At 39.2% G+C, this 23,772-nt stretch overlaps 1 protein-coding gene and 1 long non-coding RNA gene across 3 annotated transcripts in view; one reads left to right on the top strand and one right to left on the bottom strand.

Annotated features, from left to right (window-relative positions):
* SPPL2A (signal peptide peptidase like 2A) overlaps positions 1-15,771 on the top strand; it is a 23,337-nt gene extending 7,566 nt beyond the window's left edge. Inside the window, exons 8-16 of one of the 2 annotated variants that reach the window (XM_072982065.2) lie at positions 544-645; positions 1,464-1,545; positions 2,664-2,738; positions 3,742-3,798; positions 4,114-4,167; positions 4,607-4,706; positions 5,644-5,721; positions 6,095-6,255; positions 11,868-15,771. In XM_072982065.2, coding sequence (XP_072838166.2) covers positions 544-645; positions 1,464-1,545; positions 2,664-2,738; positions 3,742-3,798; positions 4,114-4,167; positions 4,607-4,706; positions 5,644-5,721; positions 6,095-6,255; positions 11,868-11,939 — 781 coding nt within the window. In that variant the 3' untranslated portion in view covers positions 11,940-15,771. The remainder of the gene's footprint in view (positions 1-543; positions 646-1,463; positions 1,546-2,663; positions 2,739-3,741; positions 3,799-4,113; positions 4,168-4,606; positions 4,707-5,643; positions 5,722-6,094; positions 6,256-11,867) is intronic. The other variant, XM_072982066.2, reaches the window with a different exon arrangement.
* On the bottom strand, positions 1,368-23,772 carry LOC110077215 (uncharacterized). The gene is made up of 3 exons (XR_013538977.1): positions 23,329-23,772; positions 18,641-18,915; positions 1,368-1,875 (listed from the first exon to the last, which is right to left on the bottom strand). It is a non-coding gene; the product is annotated as an uncharacterized LOC110077215 (long non-coding RNA).

Raw genomic sequence — 23,772 nt, 5'->3', positions numbered from 1 at the left:
ACGTATCAGAAATTGAACTAATTGCAGCCCTAAATGTTTTCCCTTAACTTTAAAGTCTACTTAAAAATTCACAGAGGTTAATGACTAATCAGTGGCTGATGTGATGATTCAAAGAGTCATGGGATTTGAGGGTTGCTTTGATATATAGCTGTGGAAAGCTGAAAAAGGAACGCACAGAGATAGTCTGTGCAAAATGCAGAGATCTGAGGAGGGGTTGAAGAAAGCCTTCCTTGTCTCACTCTGGAATTGAGGAATCTTACAGTTTCTTCTCCATTTTTTACAATATATTGTTGTTCACCTGATATAGACCAGAAGATTACATAGATAATAGGTATATGGAAAAGGCAAGCATCACATCATGTCAGCTATGCTCAGTGTGTAGCACAAAGTGGCCACGTAGAAATCCTCAACGTGAGATCTAAAGTCCCTAATGAAATTTTGGATATGGTGCAGATGGAGCTTATTTCTAGGTCATGTACTTATCCAGAAGTGCAGGATGTGCTGTGTTAATAACAAACCTGTGTGGTGCTGTTTCATTTGTAGGTTTCCATGCTGGAACAAATCCTTTGAAGTGAGACTTCTTTTTCTTGCTGCCTTTTGCGCAGCCATATCCATTGTGTGGGCCGTGTTTCGGAATGAGAATCGGTACGGGAAGAATTTTAAGATTCAGAACTGGAACGCCAGCTGCATTGTTTTGTTTCCTTTAATATGCAGTTCAGCTTATTCGGCCACCCTGCTTAAACCAAGCATTCCTGAATCTGGTTTGTGCCAGGGTGGGGCTGCACCTGGGAACCCCGTGTTGGTCGTCTTGAGTTCCGTGTCAGAAGAACAGCGGGATATGAATGTGCTAAATCAGGGATAGGCAACCCAGTGCCTGTGAGGTGTTCAGGACCACCCTCACTATCTCTGACCAGTGCCAGATTCCCTGGGATTGTGGAAAATAGAACCCAGAAGCTCTGGAGCACATTAGATGGCTTGTCTTTATACCAGAGTAGATCCAGTGCAGCCATTCAGATGTGCTTGGATTGCATCTCCCAGCATTCTTCACGCATGCTAATGTTGGCTAGGGCTGAGGTCAGTTATAATCCAGTGACACCCAGAAGCCCACCCTTTGCCCAGCCTTGCCTTCTATGAAATAAATTCACCAATAAAACATTTCCAGCCTTTCTGTTCTTCCTCCTAACCAAAGTTCAGAGAACCCTCGGGAATAACCTTTTAGACAACTTTCCCTGACCCATCTCTCTCTCTCTCTCTGGGTCAGACTACACCTTCTCTCACCTGTGGCCACCATGGGGTACCTGGGATGAGGATAGCTGATGTCCAAGCCGTATGGGGCTGCACGGGGTCATAGTCCCTAGTATGTGCATTGGGAGTTTCAGCCTTGGCCTAGCAGACATGTGCTGTGTTTTGTGTGTGAATGCGTGCATGGATCTGTAAATGTAACCAATGCTTTTTTCTTTTAGGTGGGCTTGGATATTACAAGATATCTTGGGGATTGCTTTCTGTGTGAACTTTATCAAGACACTCAAAATGCCCAACTTCAAGGTAGAGTAATCACAAAGCTACAGCCCATTAAGGAGACAACGTCTAAAGAAAGCAAGAGGTCTATTGGTCAGTTGCAGGGAAGACCACCACCCCCAGTTTGGAAGCCTAAGATATCATTTCCAAGGATGGCTGATGAAGTGGGTTTTAAATCAAGCTCCTGAGCTGTACCCATTTGTTGAAAACGCCACTCACCGCTCTGACTTAATTGAGGCTGTTCTCCAAATCATCGTCTGGAGGATGAGAAACGAACTAGAGGCACATAGGTTTTCTCCAGTCTCTTGTCCTTGGGGGCATCATTTTAATTTTTCTTTTCACCTCAGCCGTAATTTCCTGTGAGGTAAAAAAAAAAAAACCCAACAGATCAGATATGGTTTGTTTTTCCTTTCCAAACTATTGTGGCAAACTATAGTGATTAAAAGCCAGGAAAACATAATCTGAGGCCTGGCAAAAGAGGGAGGGAAAAGGTTAAATGAGGAGACATTAAAACAGCAACTAGGTTCAGGAACTTTAGGCTGTTAATTGAAGAGATGAAAATTGGCTTAAATCCAGTGTGAAACCCTGTTTGATGCTGTCAGCCTGCTCCAGATCCAGAAGAGTGTTTCAGTGTTTTTACGGGGAATTATTCTCCCTCCCTGTGCTCTTGGAAGCTGTTCCATAGAGGCAATGGCAGCGTTGGATTCTTGCTCAATCATGGCCTTACAGCAGGCGAGGTGTGCATGTATATAATTGAAATTATGGAAATGCCACCTTCCATGACAATAGAGAGTGTATCATTCCAAGCTGTAGCCCTAAAGATGAGTCTTGGAAGGGGTAATGATAATGTTCTGCAGTTAATTTAGAATATTTTTTAAAAGTCCTACAGATAATAAATTGTTATGATTGTTATTTTCTTGTGTGAAAATAGTTTTTGGACTGCAAGTCCCAGAAGCCTTCACTACCAACTGTGCTGTGCTGGGCAGGATTTCTGGGATTTGCAGTCCAAGAACCCTTGGGTGACCCAAGGTTGGGAACCATGGCCCTAGACAGAAACAGTAGCCTTTAAATAAGATGATCATGAAATTATGATTTTGAAGCTTTTCTGTTTTATAAAACCAATATGATGCCTGTTTGTTCTCTAGTCATGCGTGATTCTCCTGGGCCTTCTCCTATTGTATGATGTGTTTTTTGTCTTCATCACACCATTCATTACAAAGGTAAGCACACAGGCAGGTAACTATTATTTTCATGCAAATTTTACCAGCATTGTAGACGGCTTGTAGACAAAGGGCCTTTTCGGCAGCTGCCCCCAGACTATGGAATGCCCTCCCTTCGTCTGGCGCCGACACTGATGACATTTCGGCGCCAGGTCAAAACCTTCCTGTTTCAGAAAGCTTTTAACTGAAATAATATTAGCTGTGGGTCCAATGGCAATTTTATATATATTTTAATTGTATTTTAATTGTTACATATCTTTATTGTATTTTAAATGCTGTAAGCCGCCCAGAGACCTTTGGGTAGTGTGGGCGGCATATAAATTAAATAAATAAATAAATAAATAAATAAATAAATATAAATATAAATATAAATATAAATATAAATATAAATATAAATATAAATAATAATAATAATAATAATAATAATAATAATAATAATAATAATAATAATAATAATAATAATAATAATAATAATAATAATAATAATAATAATTAATTGTACATATTTAAATGCCATCAGTTTGTGAGGAACTGGCTCCACTCTGATGGATGTTTTGAATGTATTAAGATGTAGGTTTGGCTTTTCAGTGGACATAGTATTTATTTGATAATCTATGCCAGGTTGGGAGCCACATACAGTGTTCAGTTTGTTTTTCAAATTATACATACTTCCTCTTAAAACCTGATAATGTCCCCCCCCCCCGAGGGCCATGCCTCACTGGATGAAAACATTAATGGTACAGATAGCTTGTCTTAATAGCTTCATTGTCAAAGTATGGGGAATAACATTTGAACAACACACACATTAATATACAAACATATCAAGACTGGTGTGTTTCATTCCATTTCTTTCTCTTACAACACAAAACTGCTAAGATCATTCAATTCTATGTTGAAAAAAATCAAATCATTCTCATGTTTGTCTGTACGTTGTTTGAATTATGAAAGATATGTAATTGCTAAACTAATGCTTCAGTATTGAAATGCTTCTCCCAAATTTCAGAATGGGGAAAGTATAATGGTGGAAGTGGCAGCGGGTCCGTTTGAAAGCAGCGAAAAGGTAGGCCTGACATCTTTTGAGAACTATGTCACTTTGCCTCTTTACTTCATGAGATGCCACAATATGTACTAAGTTTTCATGTCTGCTATGATGATTACTTTAGCTAACTGACCATCTGGGCAAAATACTGTACTTTGAAATCTTTTGACTTCTAATGGCAGATTACCAAAGAGGGGTTTAAGTTCTGAGTCCATCAGTTTGCTCGGCTTCTGCTCTACATAAGTTGGCATAACATGCTCACAGAATATAGCCAACTATATATTTTTAACTTTCCTTTCAATGATTAAATGCTTGTTGACTTGGGTTTGATCCTAGAGTGATGGAAACTTGGTGGAAGCATCTGCTGATCGGTCAGCTCCTCATGAGAAAGTAAGGATTGTATTTAAGATAACATTCATTGGATTTTGAATAGCATCCTCTGAAAAAGGGGTGACCTTTTGGGGAAAATTTCTGACTCTCTCCTCCAAGTGCATTTCTGCAGAGCCTGGACCTAAGGGTCTGCCCAATCACTTCTGGACAGGCTAAAATTCAGTCTCTTCTTCTTGCTTCACATAATGCATTTTCTTCCTGTTGTTGTCCCTTGTGTCCTGTCTCTCACAGCCATGAATCATCCTTTGGCTTGTATGCTCGGTCATAACTTTACTCACTCAGCATCTTGGTTCCTGTTTTCTTAATTCAGGTCCTCATAAATCTGAACTTCTTCATAGACTAGATGAGTAAATGGTTCTGATAAAATGTTAAGTCTTTTTTTTTCTTTAACATTTTTCGGATTGGATTTACGTGGGCTTTTTGAAACACTGTTTTGCAGTTACCGGTGGTCATCAAAGTGCCCAGGCTTGAATTTTCTGCCACAATGTTGTGTTTGATGCCATTTTCATTACTTGGATTTGGTGATATTGTTGTGCCAGGTGAGCAATCTAGAATTTTTCTATAGTGCTGTCCACTCATGTTCATGTATAGAAATTATAAACTGTGTCACTCTAGATGTTGCTCATAGGGTTTTTTTTTTAAATGGATGAAATGAGTTTAAGATGAAACAAGCAAAGGAGCTTTTTGCACAGTGGCTGTCCTTACCTACGTACTACAAGTATTTCTTAATCATTTTGGCTGAAATGCAATGAGATATTTGTAGCAGTGGTGAGATTTTGCGTGGGGGGGGGTGCTTTGGGACTTGCTCCATGAAAAGGGTGTACTCTGCTGCTGAGCTGTTACTCAGCCTAGACTCTGATCCCAAGCATAATCAAAAGCCAGTCCCATTGATCAATGCAGGAGTTAGTATCTGAGTAAATATGCTTAGGTTTTTTGATGGGCAAGCCTGCTCCGAGGCACTTGAGTTCAGTGGGGTTCTGTCCTAATTTTTCAGTTATTGGGAGGCAACCCACCCATTTATCAAATTCCCCTCCCTGTGGCCTTCCAAAAACCAAAGCAAAGGGAAGTGCCACAAAAAAGGCCAACAGCCAGATCCTGGTCGTTTTTGACGATCTTTTGAACTGGACTCCCCCCTCCTGCTGTCCTGCTCATTCTGCTGCTGAAGTTTCAGGATGTATTGGCAGGCAGCAGGAGAGGGCAACCAGAATGCCAGCTGATCCACTGGTGAAACAGAGGTCCTGTCTGAGGATGCCGGTGTGGGCTTCAGTTATGGAGAGATCATAAATCATGCCTTTCAAGTGGTAGGGATGTGGGGTTTTCACAAAGGTTCATTGCAACTCCCCCTGCCTTGATGCTGCCCCTGGTCATTCTTGCCCTGCTGACTTCTCTGGAGCATGGCCTAATGTGAAATACTATATTTAAGACATTTTCTTTCTATCACATATTCTTTCTGACATACCCTTTCATTCTTCATAGGTCTCCTGGTTGCCTATTGTCACAGATTTGATGTTCAGACCAGCTCTTCCTCTGTGTATTTTATATCCTGTACTATAGGTAAATATTTCTTTAATGCAGCAGTTTGAGAATGTATCTCTAACAACTGTAGCTGCTGTGCCTGTGGCCATGGGGGCTTGGTCCGTAGGACAAGAGGGCATTCCCCACATCCTTTCTTTGTAGCTGGAATGGGTGGTAGTGGCCTCATTGCTAGCTGAGAATTGAGGAAGACAGTATGGTAGGTAGTGATGGTGCTTGTGAAGGAGCTGGAAGGGGACAAGACTAGGATCAGATAGCCCCATTGACTCTTGCATTGGGCATCCTGTCTCTGCCATGGCTGACCAGCATCAGCCACCACTAGCCGTTAGCGAAGCCATCACAGTACATAACCACAAGGAGCTCTGCCTGTGTCTCTTTTTGTCTTTCTCTACAGCTTATGCTGCTGGCATGTTAATCACGTTCTTGGGTCTGGCGCTGATGAAGGCGGCACAACCGGCCCTTCTCTATTTAGTGCCATGCACGCTTCTTACCAGTGCATTCGTTGCTTGGTACCGCAAAGAGATGAAAAAATTCTGGAATGGCAACAGTTATCAGGTAGGCAAAATGTGTTTGGTGCAGTACGGACATTATGACTGGCCCATTCGTTTCTTGGAATAATCTGTGAGCTGGGTCCTAGGATGACGTCCGTATGTGTTGCCCACAGTTATATTGCAGAAGATACAGCTTTTGCATAATTTGAGATACAAAACAGGAGGTTGAGTATTTTGGTCTTGATTTGGTGTTACTTTGAACATATTTTGTGAAGACCTGGAAAGCTTCTAGTTACTTGAAGGGTAAAGATACAACATTGCAAACAATTTAAAGTCACCATTTTGGTCTAGCCAGTAAGATTTTTCTAGTTATTTTCAGAAGTTATATTTGAAAGGTGCTTTAAAAGAAGAGGCATTTTGACAAAAAAATCTCCAGGTTTTCTTCCAGTCTCTTACCAGTCACAAGTGGCAAGGGAGATACTGTTTTGGGTTAGTATCTGGACTGGCCAGCAGATGGAAGCAAATAATATTTCTATATCCTTTCCTGGCCTGTCTGTAAAAACGGAGCAACCCTTTAATAGCAGCCGAGGGGAAAATTGTTCTGTTGAGTTGCCCCATGGCCATGATTGTAGAACCTCTGCACTAATAAATAATGCTACATGTTCCTTTAAAATTTTTGTTCTATTTATTGTTTACTTCCCCTCTTGCTGCTTACATGTAGCTATCATCTTGAAATTGGCAGAGTCCTCATTCTTACTGAGATGGCACATCTGGGACCAGTTTTAAACACTTTTACTAGTCCTAGTTAGGTTTCTGTATTTGTTCCTCTATCTACATGAATGAAGCTTCACATGTATAGGAAATAATCAAGCGTTTGTAGTTGTTAAAATATTATGCGAACAAACTTTGCACACACTGGAGTGTCACAGTGTTTTTCAACCATCTGAAGAAGAGGCTATTGAGGGTTTCTGCTGGTAAAGGCCTGTATTTTTCTCAATGACTTAAACAACGAAGCTTTGGCTAAGGTAGTGTATGCATGAAATATCCCTGCCCTGCTGATAAAGTTCTTGTAGGTTTCATATTTCTAAGCCCTGGTTTCCTCTTCATTCATAAAAGGCAGGGAGAGCCGTACAAGGTCATATTTCAAAATTCTGTATGGTTCCGATCTTTCTGCCCTTCTGAGAGACAACTCATCTGTGCATCAGCATTGCCTTTCTTTCTTCTCATTTTCTTCACGACTTTTCACTGACATAGTCATGCCAAATTAACAGAAATGCTTTCGGGGTCTGATCCCTGTTGGACTAACGCACACAACAGAAATGGTGTAAAATAGCATAGAAAGGTTTCCTATTCAGTAAGTCCTTTGATTCCTACAACTAAAGGAAGTAGAGCACCAATAGCCAGGGAGTCCACCTTTCTTTAAATTGCCATTTAGCCCAGGCACTCAGGAAAAAAAATAAAATTCAGTGGTCATCTGGCAGTAATGCAGAAAGAGAGTCTCAGTCTAACTGGTTAGTGACTATTCTGATGTAGATAAACCAGAACTTCCAAGTGCTCCTTTGCCTGACTGAGGAATTATGGAAGCAGATTTTTTTTTCAAAAGTCCTAGACTTTTTTTTTTAACTGCTAGAGAGAGATTCCCCCTGCTAGAGATAGAAGTCATGGTTGATTCTGCTTCTGTAGTTAGAATGGCGGCCAGAGCACAGTATCTGCCCGTGTACATTTTATCTGCCTTTATGCCCCTCTATACGAGCTCAGATTCCCAGACTCCATGTGATGCATGGAAGCTCTAGTGAATACCTTTTTCAGAGACTGCTCAAGCTTGAAATATTTTGGTTCTCAATAATGTTTCTGCCTTTGTTTCTGCCTGAAGGTTGCTCTAAATACTTCAGTCCCAATTCTCGTCTAACAAAAGACTACTCATAACTCAAATAACAAGCTTCATTATTTAGAAGTACTTATGTTGCCATAGTAATTGTTGCCTACGCTTTTCTCTGTTAGGTCCTTTTTTGAAGGATTAAAATTACTTTGAACTTTGGACCTCTGTGTTAGCTTGTCTTCTTTTGGAATTAAAGTTCTAAAATGCAGTTTGGGATCTGAACGCAGTTCAAATAGTATAATCTTCCCTCCAGTATGAGCCACACAGCTTCACAAATTGTTCTCCTCATCATACTTTATTTCCTGGGTTTTGGTGTGAAGTTTATTTTTTGGCTGTTTGGTTCAGCAAACCATTAAACATACTTTCACTACATGCTATAGTTTAAAGTGTGTGTGTGTGTGCTCTAAAAGAAGGATGTGGAAAAGCTCTTTAGTTTTACTTAGACATTTCCAAGTTTCAGAGATGACAACATTGTTCAATTAACATGATTCTGACCAAATTTATTTATTATTATTATGTTTTTTTAAAAAAATAACAACCTATAATAATCACCTTAGAACAGCAGAACTGGAAGGGACCCTATAGATTAAGTCTAGCCCCAGTCAAGGAGGCACGGTGGGGGGATTTGAATTCCCAACCTCTGGCTCCACAGCCAGAGATTTGAACCACTGAGCTGTCCCAAGTTCTTGCCTACTCTTTTCTCAATGAGCTCCTTTAAATACAATGTGATTTAAAAAAATGATTAGCCACTTTAAGGGTTAGTGGCTGGAAAGTGGGATATAAAAAGAGATAGTAATAAAAATGCAAGTTGTGTTCACAATCAGGTGGCCGCAGGATGTGGACATTGTGGTCTGCTGTGCTGTGGAACATTTTGTGCCATTTTGAACTCGCTACTAGCACTAAAATGAAACCTTGGTGAGATTTCTTTTTCCATGTTCTCTGCCGTATTGGATCATGTCTCAAATGAGCAGGATAAAATCTGACCTGCGCTTGAACTAATACTCATGTGACACAGAAGCCTTGTAAAGACAGCTCTCCCTAGAAAAATTCCTGCTTGTTTTTACTGTTCTTTGCATGTTCAAACAAACAAACAGGGGACACACAAGCATTGGATTCCTGAAGGATGCACTTTTTTCAAGCTGTGCTAAGGAGTCTTCCAGAGTAACTCCTTTCCTCCTTACCCTCCTCCTCCTTTTCACAAATCCACTTCGGAACCAGCTCATTCTCACTTTTTAAAATACATACATGTTCTTGCAACATTTTTAGAAATGTCTACATCAGGAGGACCTTCATATTTACAGATGTGTACCATTGCCTCAAAAACATGGTCACCTCCACTTTTTCCTTGCCTCAGGTTAGATGGGCCAGGGCAGAAACATGTGGTCACCTGAGACTCACATCCCTGTCTTGGCTGGATACAGAAATACATCTCTGAACGTGGCCTCAGCACCTTTGACTTTTGGCCTTTGTGGAGTTTGTCTAAACTTGTTCACCTCTTTGGAGGCTGCCTGACAGCTCAACCGTTGCATGGAGCAGCTGTTTTTACACGTACAGCTGTAAAGGACACTAGGAGAGGCAGAGGTGGGCTGTCGTTAAGAGTGAAGCTACAATTACAACTTCATTTTTCTGGAGATGGAAGCTCTTAGCTAAATTTGATGCCATTTTTTTCTTTCCCTTGGGTTGGAAAAAGTGAGAGCTGCACAAAGGAAGCTGTGGAGAATTCCCCGCCTTTAACATAATTCTAAGTGCACACCAGTGGAAAAAACGTGGGGAAGGGGGAGAGAGTGGATAGGTACAAAGCAGGAGTTCATGATCTTTCCAAGAAATAAATAGTAAGCGAGAGGCCTTGTGTTTCACGTGGAATATATATGTACTTGTCTTTCTAAATATCTGAGGTATCTCAGGATGCAGCAAAGGGAAGCCTACCTAGTTTGCCAGCCTTCAACCCTCTTCCTGGGCAAAGCCAGGTCTCCTTGGGGTGCAGGCCTCTTGTGCTCCACACATGCTCTTGCAACTTTTTCCTTTACAAACTGAAACTGGAATGCAAACATTGAACAAGTTGCAGTGTGCCATTTTAGTGTCAATCTTTGAAAAGGAGACAGGGCAGAGGTGACTGGCCAAATCCGAGCTTAACGGGGGACTTGGATCTGAAGGGAAACGAGCATTAAATCCTGGCAAGGAAGCCCGATTCACATGTTGCTCCCTAAAAGTGTCCTGGGACAGGAAGCCTTCTGTTGCCAATCTGCAAAGCGAGGAGCCACGACCTTTTGTTCCCATTCCAAGTTATCTGTTGCCCCATGCTTCTGGCAAGGAGAGGTATTGTTTACTCGTCCTCATAGCAGCATAGTGGAAGGCGAGCAGGAAACGCCAATTGGGACAGACAGACTGTGGGAGAAGATTGTGTGCAGTGGCTGCCTCTGACCTTCTTTGGGTCTGGGAGCTTGCCGGGAGAATTCTTTCTCTAGGATTTTTTGTTAGTGAAATATGTGTACCAGAGGGAATCCAAATAACTCTCTCCAGTCGTACCTGTCTGGATTCTAAGATGTTTTTGCTGCAGGTCACTTGTAGGTTAAACTGGTTCACACTCAGCAGTGACCCTGCAAAAGATAAGTTGTGTATCCTGGCTCTGAACATGCTGGACAACCCCCGTCTACTCTGCTTCCGATCTTTTTTTAAAAAGGAGTATGAATTACTGCACATAGGAAAACACTTGACTCATTAAAAACACATGCTCTGCTTGCAAAAGTAAACGAGGCATAGCAATATTGCCTAGAGCTTCGCTGTTCCTTCTTTTCAATATGAATGGCCATGTAGATCATTCATGTTTCACAAGTGCTGTGATGTAAATAGTTTTTATTTTGTGTTAATATCCTTCTACAAGCTTGGCTGTGCACATGGGCATGTTTCCTCCTTTTCATTGCAGGCTTCCAGGCAGATATATGAATAAATGGCTTAAAAAGCATCCTTATTGAAATGGTTCTTAGTGTTCTTCGCGTTTAGCAGACATTTGCCCACAGAGAGAAAAATAATGAGCCATGCTAAATATTTACTTTGGGGGGGGGAGTTATGCACTTCTCGTTCCAAAGTTGCTTTACTCTCCAGCTATTAGCTATTGATTTTCTGAACAAAGTAACTTTCTCTCCTTTTGTAGTCAGTAACAGGTTAATGTATAATAGCACAGTATACGGTTTTAGACAAGACATTGGGAATCCAATCTGCAGTGTATGGTTAGCAATTGTACAAAAACGTAATTGTCACATTATTCTCATGTGCAGTTAGCAGCTTGGATTTTTCTGCATAATGTAACCCAAGGATTTAGACTTCTCAGGATAGAATCTGTCTTCTTCGCCTTCTACTGAGGATCATCTCAATACTTTTTTTACACTCTGTCAGCATTAAAATAGTGGGACTTATCTACACAAAGCTCTCTATTTTTTAATGCCATCTTCAAATTCTGTAGTTCTCTCCCAGAGTATCCTGACAACTCTACTGTGATTTGAAAGAGCTGTGAGTTTGTTCTGGAGCTACATAGCTTCTTCGTGGGATTATATTTCCCATATGTTTTGGGAGAGATTAAATGTCTGTTTTTTCTGTCTCTAGTGCAGATCCTTCCAACTACATGCTTTGAATGTAATAGTTTACAAATAGGAAAATCTCCAGTGTTTATACATCACCATCTATAGATTATCTTTTTTGTATGCTATTTAATTTTTTGTTGCTTTGAGGACTTTACTATTCCAATATTTTGGGGGTAAGTAGAAAATTGTGAACTAATAGTGTGCTCATTTTACATTCAGGTAATGGACCCCATGGATTTTGCTGCAAATGAAGAAAACTCGAGAGCCGGTGAACAAAGGGAAGGACAATAATAGGGCACCTAAAATAATGAATTAAGATTTTCTATTCAAATACTGAAAAAGAGACTGATATAATTTTTAAATTGGAATATTTCTTACAGTTTATAATGAGAAGAATGGCCTTTTTTATACTTGCACATATATTTTTGTGAAACATTTCCTATTGATCTTATCAGAAGGGTTGAACATCTGATTTTTCAAAGTGCCAAAATATCATCAATAAACCTGTGCCTTTCTTCACTTGAAAAGAGTGTTGCCTACAGAATGGATAGTATTTTTTATCTCTTGTCCAACTTGCTTTTGTGTAGAAGGCTTTCTTAGCTTCAGGCTGGCATAAACTAGAATGATCTCACATCAACTCTTCGGAAAACAGTAAATTCAGAATTGTGCTTTAGTTGGACCACAAGTTACTGTGCAATTATAACCAGGCATGGATTTCGAAGGGCTTGTGAGTCAAGGTTGGGATGAATCTGAGTGAATCTGAGATGACTACATAATAGCCGTTTAGTCCACGGTGCAAGTAAACAGTTATGCCAGTGTCTACCAGAGCTGTGTTTTGGGTCAATTAATATTCTTTCAAAGCAGGTTTATTTTCTCTGTTGTATGTAGGATTTTGAAAGTAATACTGTAGACAGAATAGAGGAGAACAAAATATTTTTTCTTCTTTTCAAAACAAACCTGTGTTTAAAAACTCAGTTTTGATGCCAAGGATTCAGGAACACTCTAAAACCAAAACCATACATGTCTTGTTTTCAAGCCCAACTTTATGCTTTACTTGCATCAGTTTCAGGGGATGATTAAAACTGTTACCCTAGAAATGACAAGCCCAGTTTGTATGGGGGCTACAGATCCCCTTGTGCTGCAAGTCTGGCACCTTTGAGGGGGACAAATTAAATCTGACACAGCAATGTCACTTCTGCAGCAGAATATAATGTGTAAATGGACCATGACGGGGGGTATAGAGTTTGGTCCCCAAGGATGATGACCCCAAAAAGTTATTTTACTGCAATCTGCAATTGCAGTTTGTTGTGGAAATAGTATTCCTATGACGTGTAAATGTCACTTTCTTCTATCACTTGTTCCTCTTATTTTGCATTTCGAAGTATCTGAGAATGTATTAGTCACTTGGAATTTGGAGACTGTCTCAAAAATTCACATTGATGACCACATTTTCAGACTCTTTTTGTTGGACAGAATAACAATGAAAAGACTCAAGCGTTTGAGCTGCAATGTTTTAAAACCAAAGATATTTGAAGAATCATGCAAACAATTCCCTTTGGCCTAGTTTAGGAAATGTGGACATGAACAGGAGGAAACCTCTTGTCCTTTTTATTACACCAGAGGAGGAAATCGGAAGCTGCTGGATTTGAATTAATGGGCTTTCTGGAATATCCAAACCCTGACTTGTTCAAATCCCACCTAGTGAAAACAATACAAGATACGAAACAGGGTTTGATTGGGGCATGTTTAAAGAAGCCCTATAGTTTCCTGAGTTTAGACAGAACAAGAAATTAGTCAGATTAACAGCTGCAGCAAAAGCTTCTGACCTCAGAGACACATAGAAGAATGAGAAGACAGAGGGTAGCTAGCGCACAAAGTCAAGACTTGCTGAAGCAGGCCTTGGTCTACAAAGCTGTTTAAAAGCACTATCTGCTTCTTTAAAAGGATTGATTAAATATTTTTAAATCCTTTAAGGTGTTTTGCTCTATGAGCATGACCCAAATGACTGTCTACACTTTTCAAGTTGGAAGAGAGTCTGAAGCCCCCCCCCCGAGATTAAAAATCGTGACTGTTCAGGCTTGTGAACCTTGTGTGGGGGGTCTTGTGCACAAAAATCAGGGTCCCTTTTTAAGAATCCCCTCTCATGTGCAAATGGTGGTGGGCGGGCTTTAGTGGTGCTGCAGCTGGAATTCCATAATGTAGAAAACAAACTACAGTGGTGCCCCGTTTGACAACGACCCCGCTTGATGACAAAATTGCTTGACGATGACTTTTTTGCGATCGCTATAGTGATGGCAAAACGATGGTTCCTATGGGGTTTTTTCGCTTTACATTGATTAGGTGCCTGCTTCGCGAACCGTTTGTTCGCAAAATGATGTTTTTTCCGGCTTCGCAAAATGGCTTCCCTCCCTTCGCAAAATGGCTGTTTTCCGGACAGGAGCTTTGGAAGATAGCAATTCTAAACAGCTGATCGGCGGTTCTCTATGGGTGATCTTCACTGGACGATGATATATTTCCCCATTGGAACGCATTAACCGGTTTTCAATGCGTTCCAATATTTTTTTTGTTTTTTTGGCTTGACAACGATTTCACTTAACAGCAATTTTCCTGGAATGGATTATCGTCGTCAAGCGGGGCACCGCTGTATGTGATTAGTGATTCTGCTAAGGTCCTTTATTCAATCAGTTCATGGGAGATACTCAGTTTCATATTGAGAAGGAAGTGAAACAGTTTTTCTAAATGAAGGCACAAATCTACCTGGACCTTTTTCTACGGAAACTGCATTGAAATTAATGGAAGCTTGAAAGAAATACCTCTGTAATATTTCCATTTCACTTAGGCTTTCCTAGTAGAGAGATGCCCTTTTGGTGGCGGTCTTTTTTCCATCCAGAGCACATAAGCCAAAGTGCAACTTGATGTAAGAGATGCCTTTGAAGAGACCAAGGCCACTAGGCATGTTTTAGATCATTAATAACCATGAAAGTTTACAAAACTGATAAACTTGAAAGAATAGCCACAAAGCTGTTTCATCCCATCCCCAAAGCCACCTACTTTAGGTTTTTGTTTAGTCAACATAGTTAATTCAAAGGTTGGCAGACTTCCACTCCTGTACTGATTGAAAAGCAAAGAAGGAACTTGACATAGGATGGCCAGAATCCTATTAGAGTTAGTTACTACAGGGTAAATGCAACGGTGTAAGTTGCAGTGGTAATTTGCCACTAGTGAACAGGATGTTACTTGTATCCCTTGTTAAGTGCCAATCATGAGAGTTGGTGGAATATAACCTCCTTGTTAACTAGTGGGAATCTGGTTACTATAACTGTGTGCCATCAGTAACACTGTTTATAACTAACCAATAACATTCTGGCCATTGTTAACATTTTGACTGCAGAAAGAGCCATTTAAACTAATTCTGATGAGGAGTGGAAGTGTAGCTGAAATTTTGTTTTGTTTTTCCTTTTGGAATTATGGGAATTTGCAATGAAAATGACAACAACTTTCTTAACCTGTCTTTAGACAACAGAAATATAGCATTCTGTCTTTCAACCATTATGCTTTTGATATTTTTAAAACCTATTTTAGATTGCCTGCTTTATCTATTGAAGAACATCTGACTTCATTTTCTGAATATAATTAAATTTCTAAACCTCATTGGATTATATTTTGCAAGGGGTATAAGTAGAGGAATTATTGCTTGGCAAGAAGCTTATAATGCAAGCATTTGCTGTCTTTGAAGAATCTCTGTTGCTCATATTGTTATTAATATTCCAGAGATTTTCCTGTGCTCTAGCTGATTTTGAAATTTTAAATTCAGTATTTGCATTAATAATAATTTAACAAATGTTAAAAGTTGGATGGCTTAACTACTGGTTACTGAACGGCATGTTACTAATAGAGCTGAATAGGATTGACATTGGCAACTTCTACTGGAAGTATTACATTTTAGAAATTCAGCTAGTCTTCTACACATTTTAAGAGCCTTAATAGTACAATAATTATGGTAGCAATTAATTCTGACAACTAACTTTTTCCCACTTTTCCTCAGAAATATTGTTCTTTGTTCTTTTCTAAGAATGTTATCATTTAGAACAAGTTTGATATTTAATAAATATTTCAACAAGAATTTGTGTTTTTGATTTTTCTGGTTTAAATATTAATGCACCGTTCCCATAAATCTCTTTCCAAGTGCACACCGGAAGTATTAGATTACAACTCCCATGATGTCTAGCCAGTGTGTTGGGTTGAGAGAGGCTCACATGGTAGAAGTTTCTCCACACGCCTTCTTGACTTGCTTTATGTTTTAATATGCTGTTAATAATAGTATCTTTATTTCTAACTTGTTTAAAATTTTGTCTATTTTAATGCAGGGTTCTGTATTCTGGTAGTCTACTGATTTGGGTTAATTCTACTTTTGTTATATTTTTTATGTTTATAAATTGTTCTATTTAAAAAATCTTGTTTTGCTAGTTTAAATATATTTGTAGAAAAGTGAGGTAAATACACTTAATAGTAAAACTGTATCACTTCCGAGTGTAGGTAGGGAATCTGAAGCCTGAATGGGTCCTTAATGAAAAATAAATCTTTGTGCATACAACCTGTTGTTTCAATGATACAGCCCAGTGGCAAAGTTAGAAGAAAAGAAGAATGGCTACCACATCTGCTATTTGCGGAAATCAAACCAAATCTTTCAGTAGGAATAAGACTGCCGTTTGGAGGAATACACTATTTTATGAGGGGGAGAAACAATTAAACAAGCACATGTTGCTTGTCTTCTGGGACATAAAGGCAAAGAAGTGATTCCACTCATGGAAATAACAAATGGAGAAGGTTTATCTTTGAAATGCAACTATTGCTACATAAAGGCAACTTACCCCTCTGGAAGAGTTTCAGCATCTTATTTTAAATCTTTGATTTAATATTATAAAAACACACAGCCTGCCTGATAAGCAATTGAGAAAACAACATGCAAACGTCTGGTCTTCTGCTCCTTCATTTTGCTATAAAGGCCAAGGTCCAATGGCATACATCTAGCTTCAGGAGTGTAAGCTTGCATCCCATGTCAGTGGAAGCAGGGCTTTCTTTCCCAGTTCTTCCTTCCACAGCCATCTGTGGTTCCGATAAAAGGCAGCCCAGGGTTTTTCTTAACCCTCCGTGTGCAAAGACAGTGGCTGCTGAAGAAAGGATAAATTGCGAATTCGGCTCTACCCCTGGATCCTGGCCCACAACTTGCAATGCCAAGATGAACCAAACGTATACACTGCTCAAGAGAACAGCCTGTCATGAGTGTTCCTGAAAGGGTTCATCCGACTTCACCCTTCAGCATGGAGGTGGAAGGAACAGAACAGGTGGTATCAGGCAAACCTTCTGTTGTTGTTTGAGGTTTGGCAGTATATGAGTCTAGAGGCCAATATAAACCTCAACTTTTAAACATTTGGCTTGGGAACACACTGTTTGTCTCCACCCAGGATTTCAAACATTCCAGCTTTTAGCAATAATGTGGAACAATTCAAAATGGAAAGAAAACCAAATTGGTTTCAATGACCTTGTTATCCTTTGCTCAGCTATTCAGGGAGGGTGCTACCTGCGCTGACTTAGCACAGTACTCAGGAACTGTCAGTACTGTTTACTACAGAATAATAAGCCTGATAATACCGTTTTCGAAAGCTATAATTTAAGAGCAACAAGTTCAGTTTAAGAATCAGGAATTAATACCTTGAGGTCTTTCAAATACAACTACTGTGTACTTTTAATCCCCCCCCCCTTTAATGATGTCTCATCTCATTTTAAAATGGAAACATAGTCAGAAAACTGAAGAGTGAACAAATACTGTTTTCTCGCATTCTCAGAACTTGGCACTTCCCCATTAACATTTTTGATGAAGCATTAATAAAATAACATTGTCTTTTTGTTCTGAGTCCTCAAAAAGAAAAGGAAATATAAACCAGAGGTGGGAAATGACCATATTTTAACAACTGCCAGAATCTCACAGTCAGAATGGGGAGCTTGTGGCCTTCCTACAACTCTCATCACCCTAATTATTGATCTAGTTGGGTGACACTGATGTGAACTGCAGACCAACAAAGTCTGGGGCTAGATGTTTCTTGCCAATGGAATAGCACAAAATAATTTAAAATGCATTCTTCTTTTGTGTGCTTTGTATGCAGCTCTCACCATTTGGAAATACTAAATATACTATTTTTGCCACACAGAATAAACACTCCGGTATCTTGCAAGTGTCTAGCTATATTTTTATCAACATTTGTGTAAAAAACAACATTCCTTACCATTTAAAAAAAATTGTATTTCTGGACAGCTTGCTCCTTGTTCTCCAAAGAGTTTAGTTCAGAAGCTTGTACCTGTTTGCAGTAGTTTTATGGCAGTGAGATACAGTTACGACCGGTTTAGTGAGATATCAGTTCACAAGATAAGAGGTACCCAGGCCTGGGCCGATTTGGCTAAGATCAAACCGATACTGCATATCAGTTTCATAGGAATTGAGCAGTATATGCAGTTGCCCCTGAGATTATATGCCCTAACCAGCATGGCTTTTCTTTAAACATCTGCCTTCAAGGAATCCTTTCCCTGATAACTTTTGTGCTGAGGAACACTTGCACCTAGAGACACGTTTCGCCACACACAATCCTTTGCAATGCATATTTTAATTGCTTTAATAGGTAGATATCCTAATTTCTTGAAAAACATCACAATTTCAATTCTTTCAACACCATCCTTGAGAGAGAATTGAAACTGATCTTTTAAGGATTTAAAAATATTTAACCATATGTCCGGTTTTAAAGAAAAAGAGAAAAGCCATGTGGTCCTTGTGCAAGGACCACATGGTGGTCATTATCAGACTACCTAGGCATTAGAAAGAGGCAAGCTGCAGAAAGAAAGGCAAGGAATTAATTAATATCCAGTAAGATCCTTCTTCATGCTAGACATTCCACAGCTTGAAGGGGTTGTGAGGAGAAACAGAGAACGGCAAAACTTACTCTGATCAGATGCTGTGTTAACCTCCTAGGGCAGAGATTCCAACCTTGTATGAGCTTGAGGTCCCATGTTTCACTGCAGGCAATGTAGGATGAATTGTTCTTTCTGCATATCTGATGGCTGATAATCTCTTACATTCTCCATTGTCTTGTGCTGAAGCATTTAGCTTCTGCTTCTTGAGACATTCCAAGATCAAGAGGTTCTACTGAGTGAAGCAATGGCTAAGACAGAGGCTTTTTCTCATAGAGTAGCATCTTCCTATTCTGGCTGTGGATTCCTATAGAAATAAAACAGATAAGACCGAGTCTCGTTTGTTGTTGTTGTTTTTGTGGCTGATTGTCTGTTGCTTTACTGGTAGTTTTTATGATAGGATGATTCAAACTGTATGATGTAAAATGTGTATTAACAGGAGACAGACATTGGCCAAATGTAATTCTTCAGCCTCCTTGCATAAGCCCTAAACTTTACTAAGCCGTGACAATGCAGTCCATGCCAGTCCCTCTCAGCCTGGCTTATTTCACATGTTTGTTCTTAGGACAGTAAAGTGCCAAGGAAAGCCATGTATTCCACTATTAACTAACTGAAGGAAGGGTGGAACATACTGTACATGTAAATACAGCTCCATATAGCACCTGTATAGGGGTGGGTATTTTTCAATAACCCTAGCCATTCAAAACTCAGCTAGAGAAGTGTAAGCTGACAGGACCAAGGCAATGATATAGGGCGAGATGGTATGAAGGCTGGGAAAAGCTTCTGCTATTATAAATATGTGTTAAAAAATCAAAAGTATTTCTCTTTCCTCCTGCATTGTAGATGTATAGACTGGTTCTGCTAATTTTATCAAAATAAACAGCAACAAAAGTAGCCATATGATCTATGTGTATAAAAAAAATCTGAGTTTCTACTCAGGTTTTGTGATGGACAGTCCTTAAAAACTGATTAGCTTGTAATAAGGGGCAAAAATAAGTTATTAGACATTTTTGTTTTATATCAAGTAATTTTTCTTGGAATACTGCCAGGACAAACATAAAAAATGCAAGTACTTGAACGTTGGGTTATAAACACTGAGCTCAGGAATCAGTGCAGTTCAAAGGCATGGCACCAGGCTACAGAACATCATATTCTGTCCTCATTGACTATATTACTACCTTAGGACTCTTAGCAGCCATGTTTGAGTCTCAGGTGCACATACAGCAGTTAAATTATACTGCATAAATTCCCAAGGGTTTACATTATTGCTTATCACATAGCTTTTTATCTGACACTGTAACCTGTGAAGAAAACACCTCTGTATAATCCAGCTGAATCTATGGTATCAGTTGCAGGTGACTATAACATCCACACACTGAGCTAAGCACACAATTCAATCATATATTAATGACTGATATTTGAGTATCTGATCATTCATGCAGAGTAACATACTATGCTGGCATGTGGGAGTCACTTTTAAAGTGATTCCATAGAGAGGGCACAGGATCCATTCTGTTTTTCCCCCCTCTGTTTATCAGGAAATGGAAAGCAAAGGAGAAAGACTACTTCTAGGGCATCATGTCATTTTATTTTTCAAAAAGCATACAAGCCGGTTGCCGTTGCCTCCCATCATGGGGATTAGTCACAACAATGCTGTAATTTCTTAGTACAACCTACCACAAAGGTGGAGAGAGGAGAATGTTTCTATTTCTGTCTTTGAGCCATGTGAACTGACATTTCCCGTAATCAGTAGATCAGTTACAGTGTACCTGATGGCCTATCGCCTGGGAAAATTCCAACAAAGGTGTTTGTGATGTGCTGTGCACATGATTTTCCTTTCACCCCCACCCTTTTACGTTTAAGTTTGCATTCTCACACAGTGTATCTCATTACTCCCCCAGAACATCTGTTTTGTTTGGAAGCACAAGTCATCAGGAACTGTTACAACAGAATACTTGGTCCGTCTGTGTAATGATGTATACAGTAATTTATTTTCAAGGGCCCAGGTTTTGTGGGTTGGGTAAAAGTTAGTGATGCTTTTGGCACTGTGCTGGTAGACTTCCTGCCAAGCCTACACACTGGAGGATTGTATGAAGGAAACATTAACATTTCCTTCCAGAGATGGGGCCAAAATATGTGAATACTTTCTCCTCCCACTAAAAACTTGGTTTATTCCAGAGTTGCATCGCTTGCTTTATAGGAGCACAATTAAAATAGTATTACTATGATAGTAGACTAACTATTCCCCGACCTGGTAGTAGAGATAGAACTCCTACAGTGGCCATTGACATCATACACACTGTAAAATTACAGAATCCCCGTGTTTAAATTGTGTATCACCAAAACAAAATGTGTCAACTAGTTAGTTAATAATGTGACTGGTGCCACCTCAGTTAGCAGCAATTTGCCATTGTGAGCGATGCAATTTAATATACAGTATATATTTGCAAATCACCAGAAGGATTTTGGCCAGTGTTTTCTTATGTAAATCTGATGGAAGCTTTCATGCTTACTTGAGAAAGAACAACTAGCCAGGACTGAAATGCAGTCATAGAAGTTGCCATGTTAATCTTTTAAATTTGGCAGTGCTTTTATCCACCATCAGAAAGCACTTTGCTCATTCAAACAAGAGGAACTTTGCAGGGGAAGAGTTTAAAGTACAAGGTTACATAAACATGTAGGGATTATAGAAGGATGGAGGCTTATGAGGTTCAGGTAAATTATTTTTTTGGGGAAAGAGGGTTTTGTATATCAGTCACTTACTGAGCTTCAAAGAATTTGATGTTCTAGTCATCTTCACACAAGCAATTGGGTGGTCATGTTTTGATTCACATCAAAATAAATAATGTGATATAAGCTTGTGAGTCTGGAGCAGCTATTTCACTATTATTACTACTTTTAAGAGTTTTTAGGGAGGCACTCCTGGGATAATTTATTATTTTTTGATAAAGGTTGACTCAGCCTTCCATCCTTCCGAGGTCGGTAAAATGAGTACCCAGCTTGCTGGGGGGGGGGCAATGTGTAGCCTGTATAATTAAAAAAATTGTAAACCGCCCAGAGAGTGCTTGTAGCGCTATGGGGCGGTATATAAGTCCAATAAATAATAAAAAAATAATTTTATTCTAAATTGCTGGTCTTCATAACATAAATGTATCTGTTTGTTATCTGACACAACAAACCTGAAACCAATGGTGTTACACAATTTGTAGGTTGTATTGCCAAATTTTATTCCAATTGGTTAATATTTTTAATTGTGGAATTGAGGAATTGATTTGGATTGTGTACTTCCAAATTGTATGCAATGATTCTGTAAGCTCAGTCAGAATCACGAAATATAAAAGACGGATAAATTCATTACTTATTGTAGCATTATGTTGTAATTCAGCAGAAAATACCTTCAGCAGAAAATTCCAGGCTGAGATTCATACATGACAATGACAATCGCATTACATGTACTGAGCACTGAAAGTGTTCCAGCTGCCTTCCAAACAAGCAAGATGTTGTTCCAGCCTTGAAAAATAGAGAGGGCAGCATGTCAGTTTCTTGCAATTCTACCACCGCTTGGAAACTCACAGTGAGGTCATCCCTTAGCCCAGCACAGAGGTATCATGGCCTATTTTTTTAAAAAGCTTTTTAAAAAACCAGTGGTGTAGGAGGACATTTTGAACTGTAGACATAACTGTGTGTACACAGATCCTGAAACCACACAAAGCAGCAGCAGCACACACCGTAATAACCAATTTCTCAGGAACATAGTGATGGAAAGAATTTTCACTCATCCTTTTGACTAAGGATGGGTGAGAATTCCATTTCAGTTAATTATTCTAAGAACTTATCAATGGGAATCCTGAATTTTATCTCAAATTATAGACTTTTTTGTTTTAAGATGGAAAATAATTAGATTTTTTTAAATCAGTGAGAGGCAAACTAAAAGGGACAAATTCATCCCTTCATGGCTTTGAGAGGTTAATTTTTAGCAGTCTGTGTATTCAACCATGTCACTGCTCAGTTAAGAGCTTCTTCCACCAATTTGTTTTCTCTTGACTTACTAGCTCCTTGGCTTGTAGGGAAAAACAAACTGAAAATTTTATAGTTAGGATGGAAATATGCTTATTTTTAAAAGTTGAATGTGGGGAAGATGGACACATTTTCCCATCCCTACTTTTGACAGCAGAGTTACAGTACAACTTCTCAAACCCATTGGGCTTGAATAGAAGATGTAATTTTAAGCCTTATTCTTTTAAATTTCTTGAGAGAAGCAGGCCCATCTAAGTGAAATAAGTTCCAAGTCACTATTTACCTATATTTCCTCATTCTCTAACTTCATTTCTATCCATTTGTCACAAACAGAAGATCTGAAAGCCTTTTTATCATCTCATGCATTTATCTGACACGTGACATGATAGTTCCTAATGTGTGTGTGTGGGGGGGGGGCAATGCTATTGTCCCCTCAAGTGTGTATATTTTACAGTATTAATTTATTATTTATTAAATTCGAATATATTTAATAATGTAGTTAAAAAATATATTGAACTTACAAACACATTTCAAGGAATGACAATGGAATCTGGATTTAGTGGTGCCACTCCCAAAATAACTGCATGTGAAAAAGTACAAAGCCTTTGACCACCAATGATAATCCCATAGGTCCTGGTTCTTGTCACCATTTTATCTGTGTCAGAGTGCATGCATTTCCAGCTTTACTTTTTGCTGCATTTACCTGTTAATGATGTGAAGCTCCTGCCATAGGCACTGATCAGACCTAAACATCTTCCTGCAAATGTTCACAAGAATGTTGAATGATAAGGAAATCAGTGGTGACAGCCATAATGACTCAGCATGGGCAAAATGTTGGCAACATAACCCATCTTAAAAATTAAAAAACATAAAACAACAAAAACAAAACAGTAGGGCTATGATTCAAAAAGCTCTTGAAGGACCTTGCATTTCGTTTACCGGTATTGTCCCTTTAAACAGGTGAGCCTCCTACCATGTTGTAAATACTTCTATGCTTCAAAATGCAGCTTGGCATGCAGTGGAAGGAATTAATTAAAACACGACTAATCCCTTTTGGATTTATGGAACCAGTTTCACAGTTCTTTGGATCTTGGCCCATGTTTTAAAAGTCTAAGTACTGATGTATACTGTACTAGTTTTTTTCTTG

Source organism: Pogona vitticeps, chromosome 12 (assembly GCF_051106095.1).
Source record: "Pogona vitticeps strain Pit_001003342236 chromosome 12, PviZW2.1, whole genome shotgun sequence".
Taxonomy (NCBI): domain Eukaryota; kingdom Metazoa; phylum Chordata; class Lepidosauria; order Squamata; family Agamidae; genus Pogona; species Pogona vitticeps.
The sequence above is the reverse complement of the archived record's forward strand: the minus strand, read 5'-3'. Positions and strand labels throughout refer to the sequence as shown.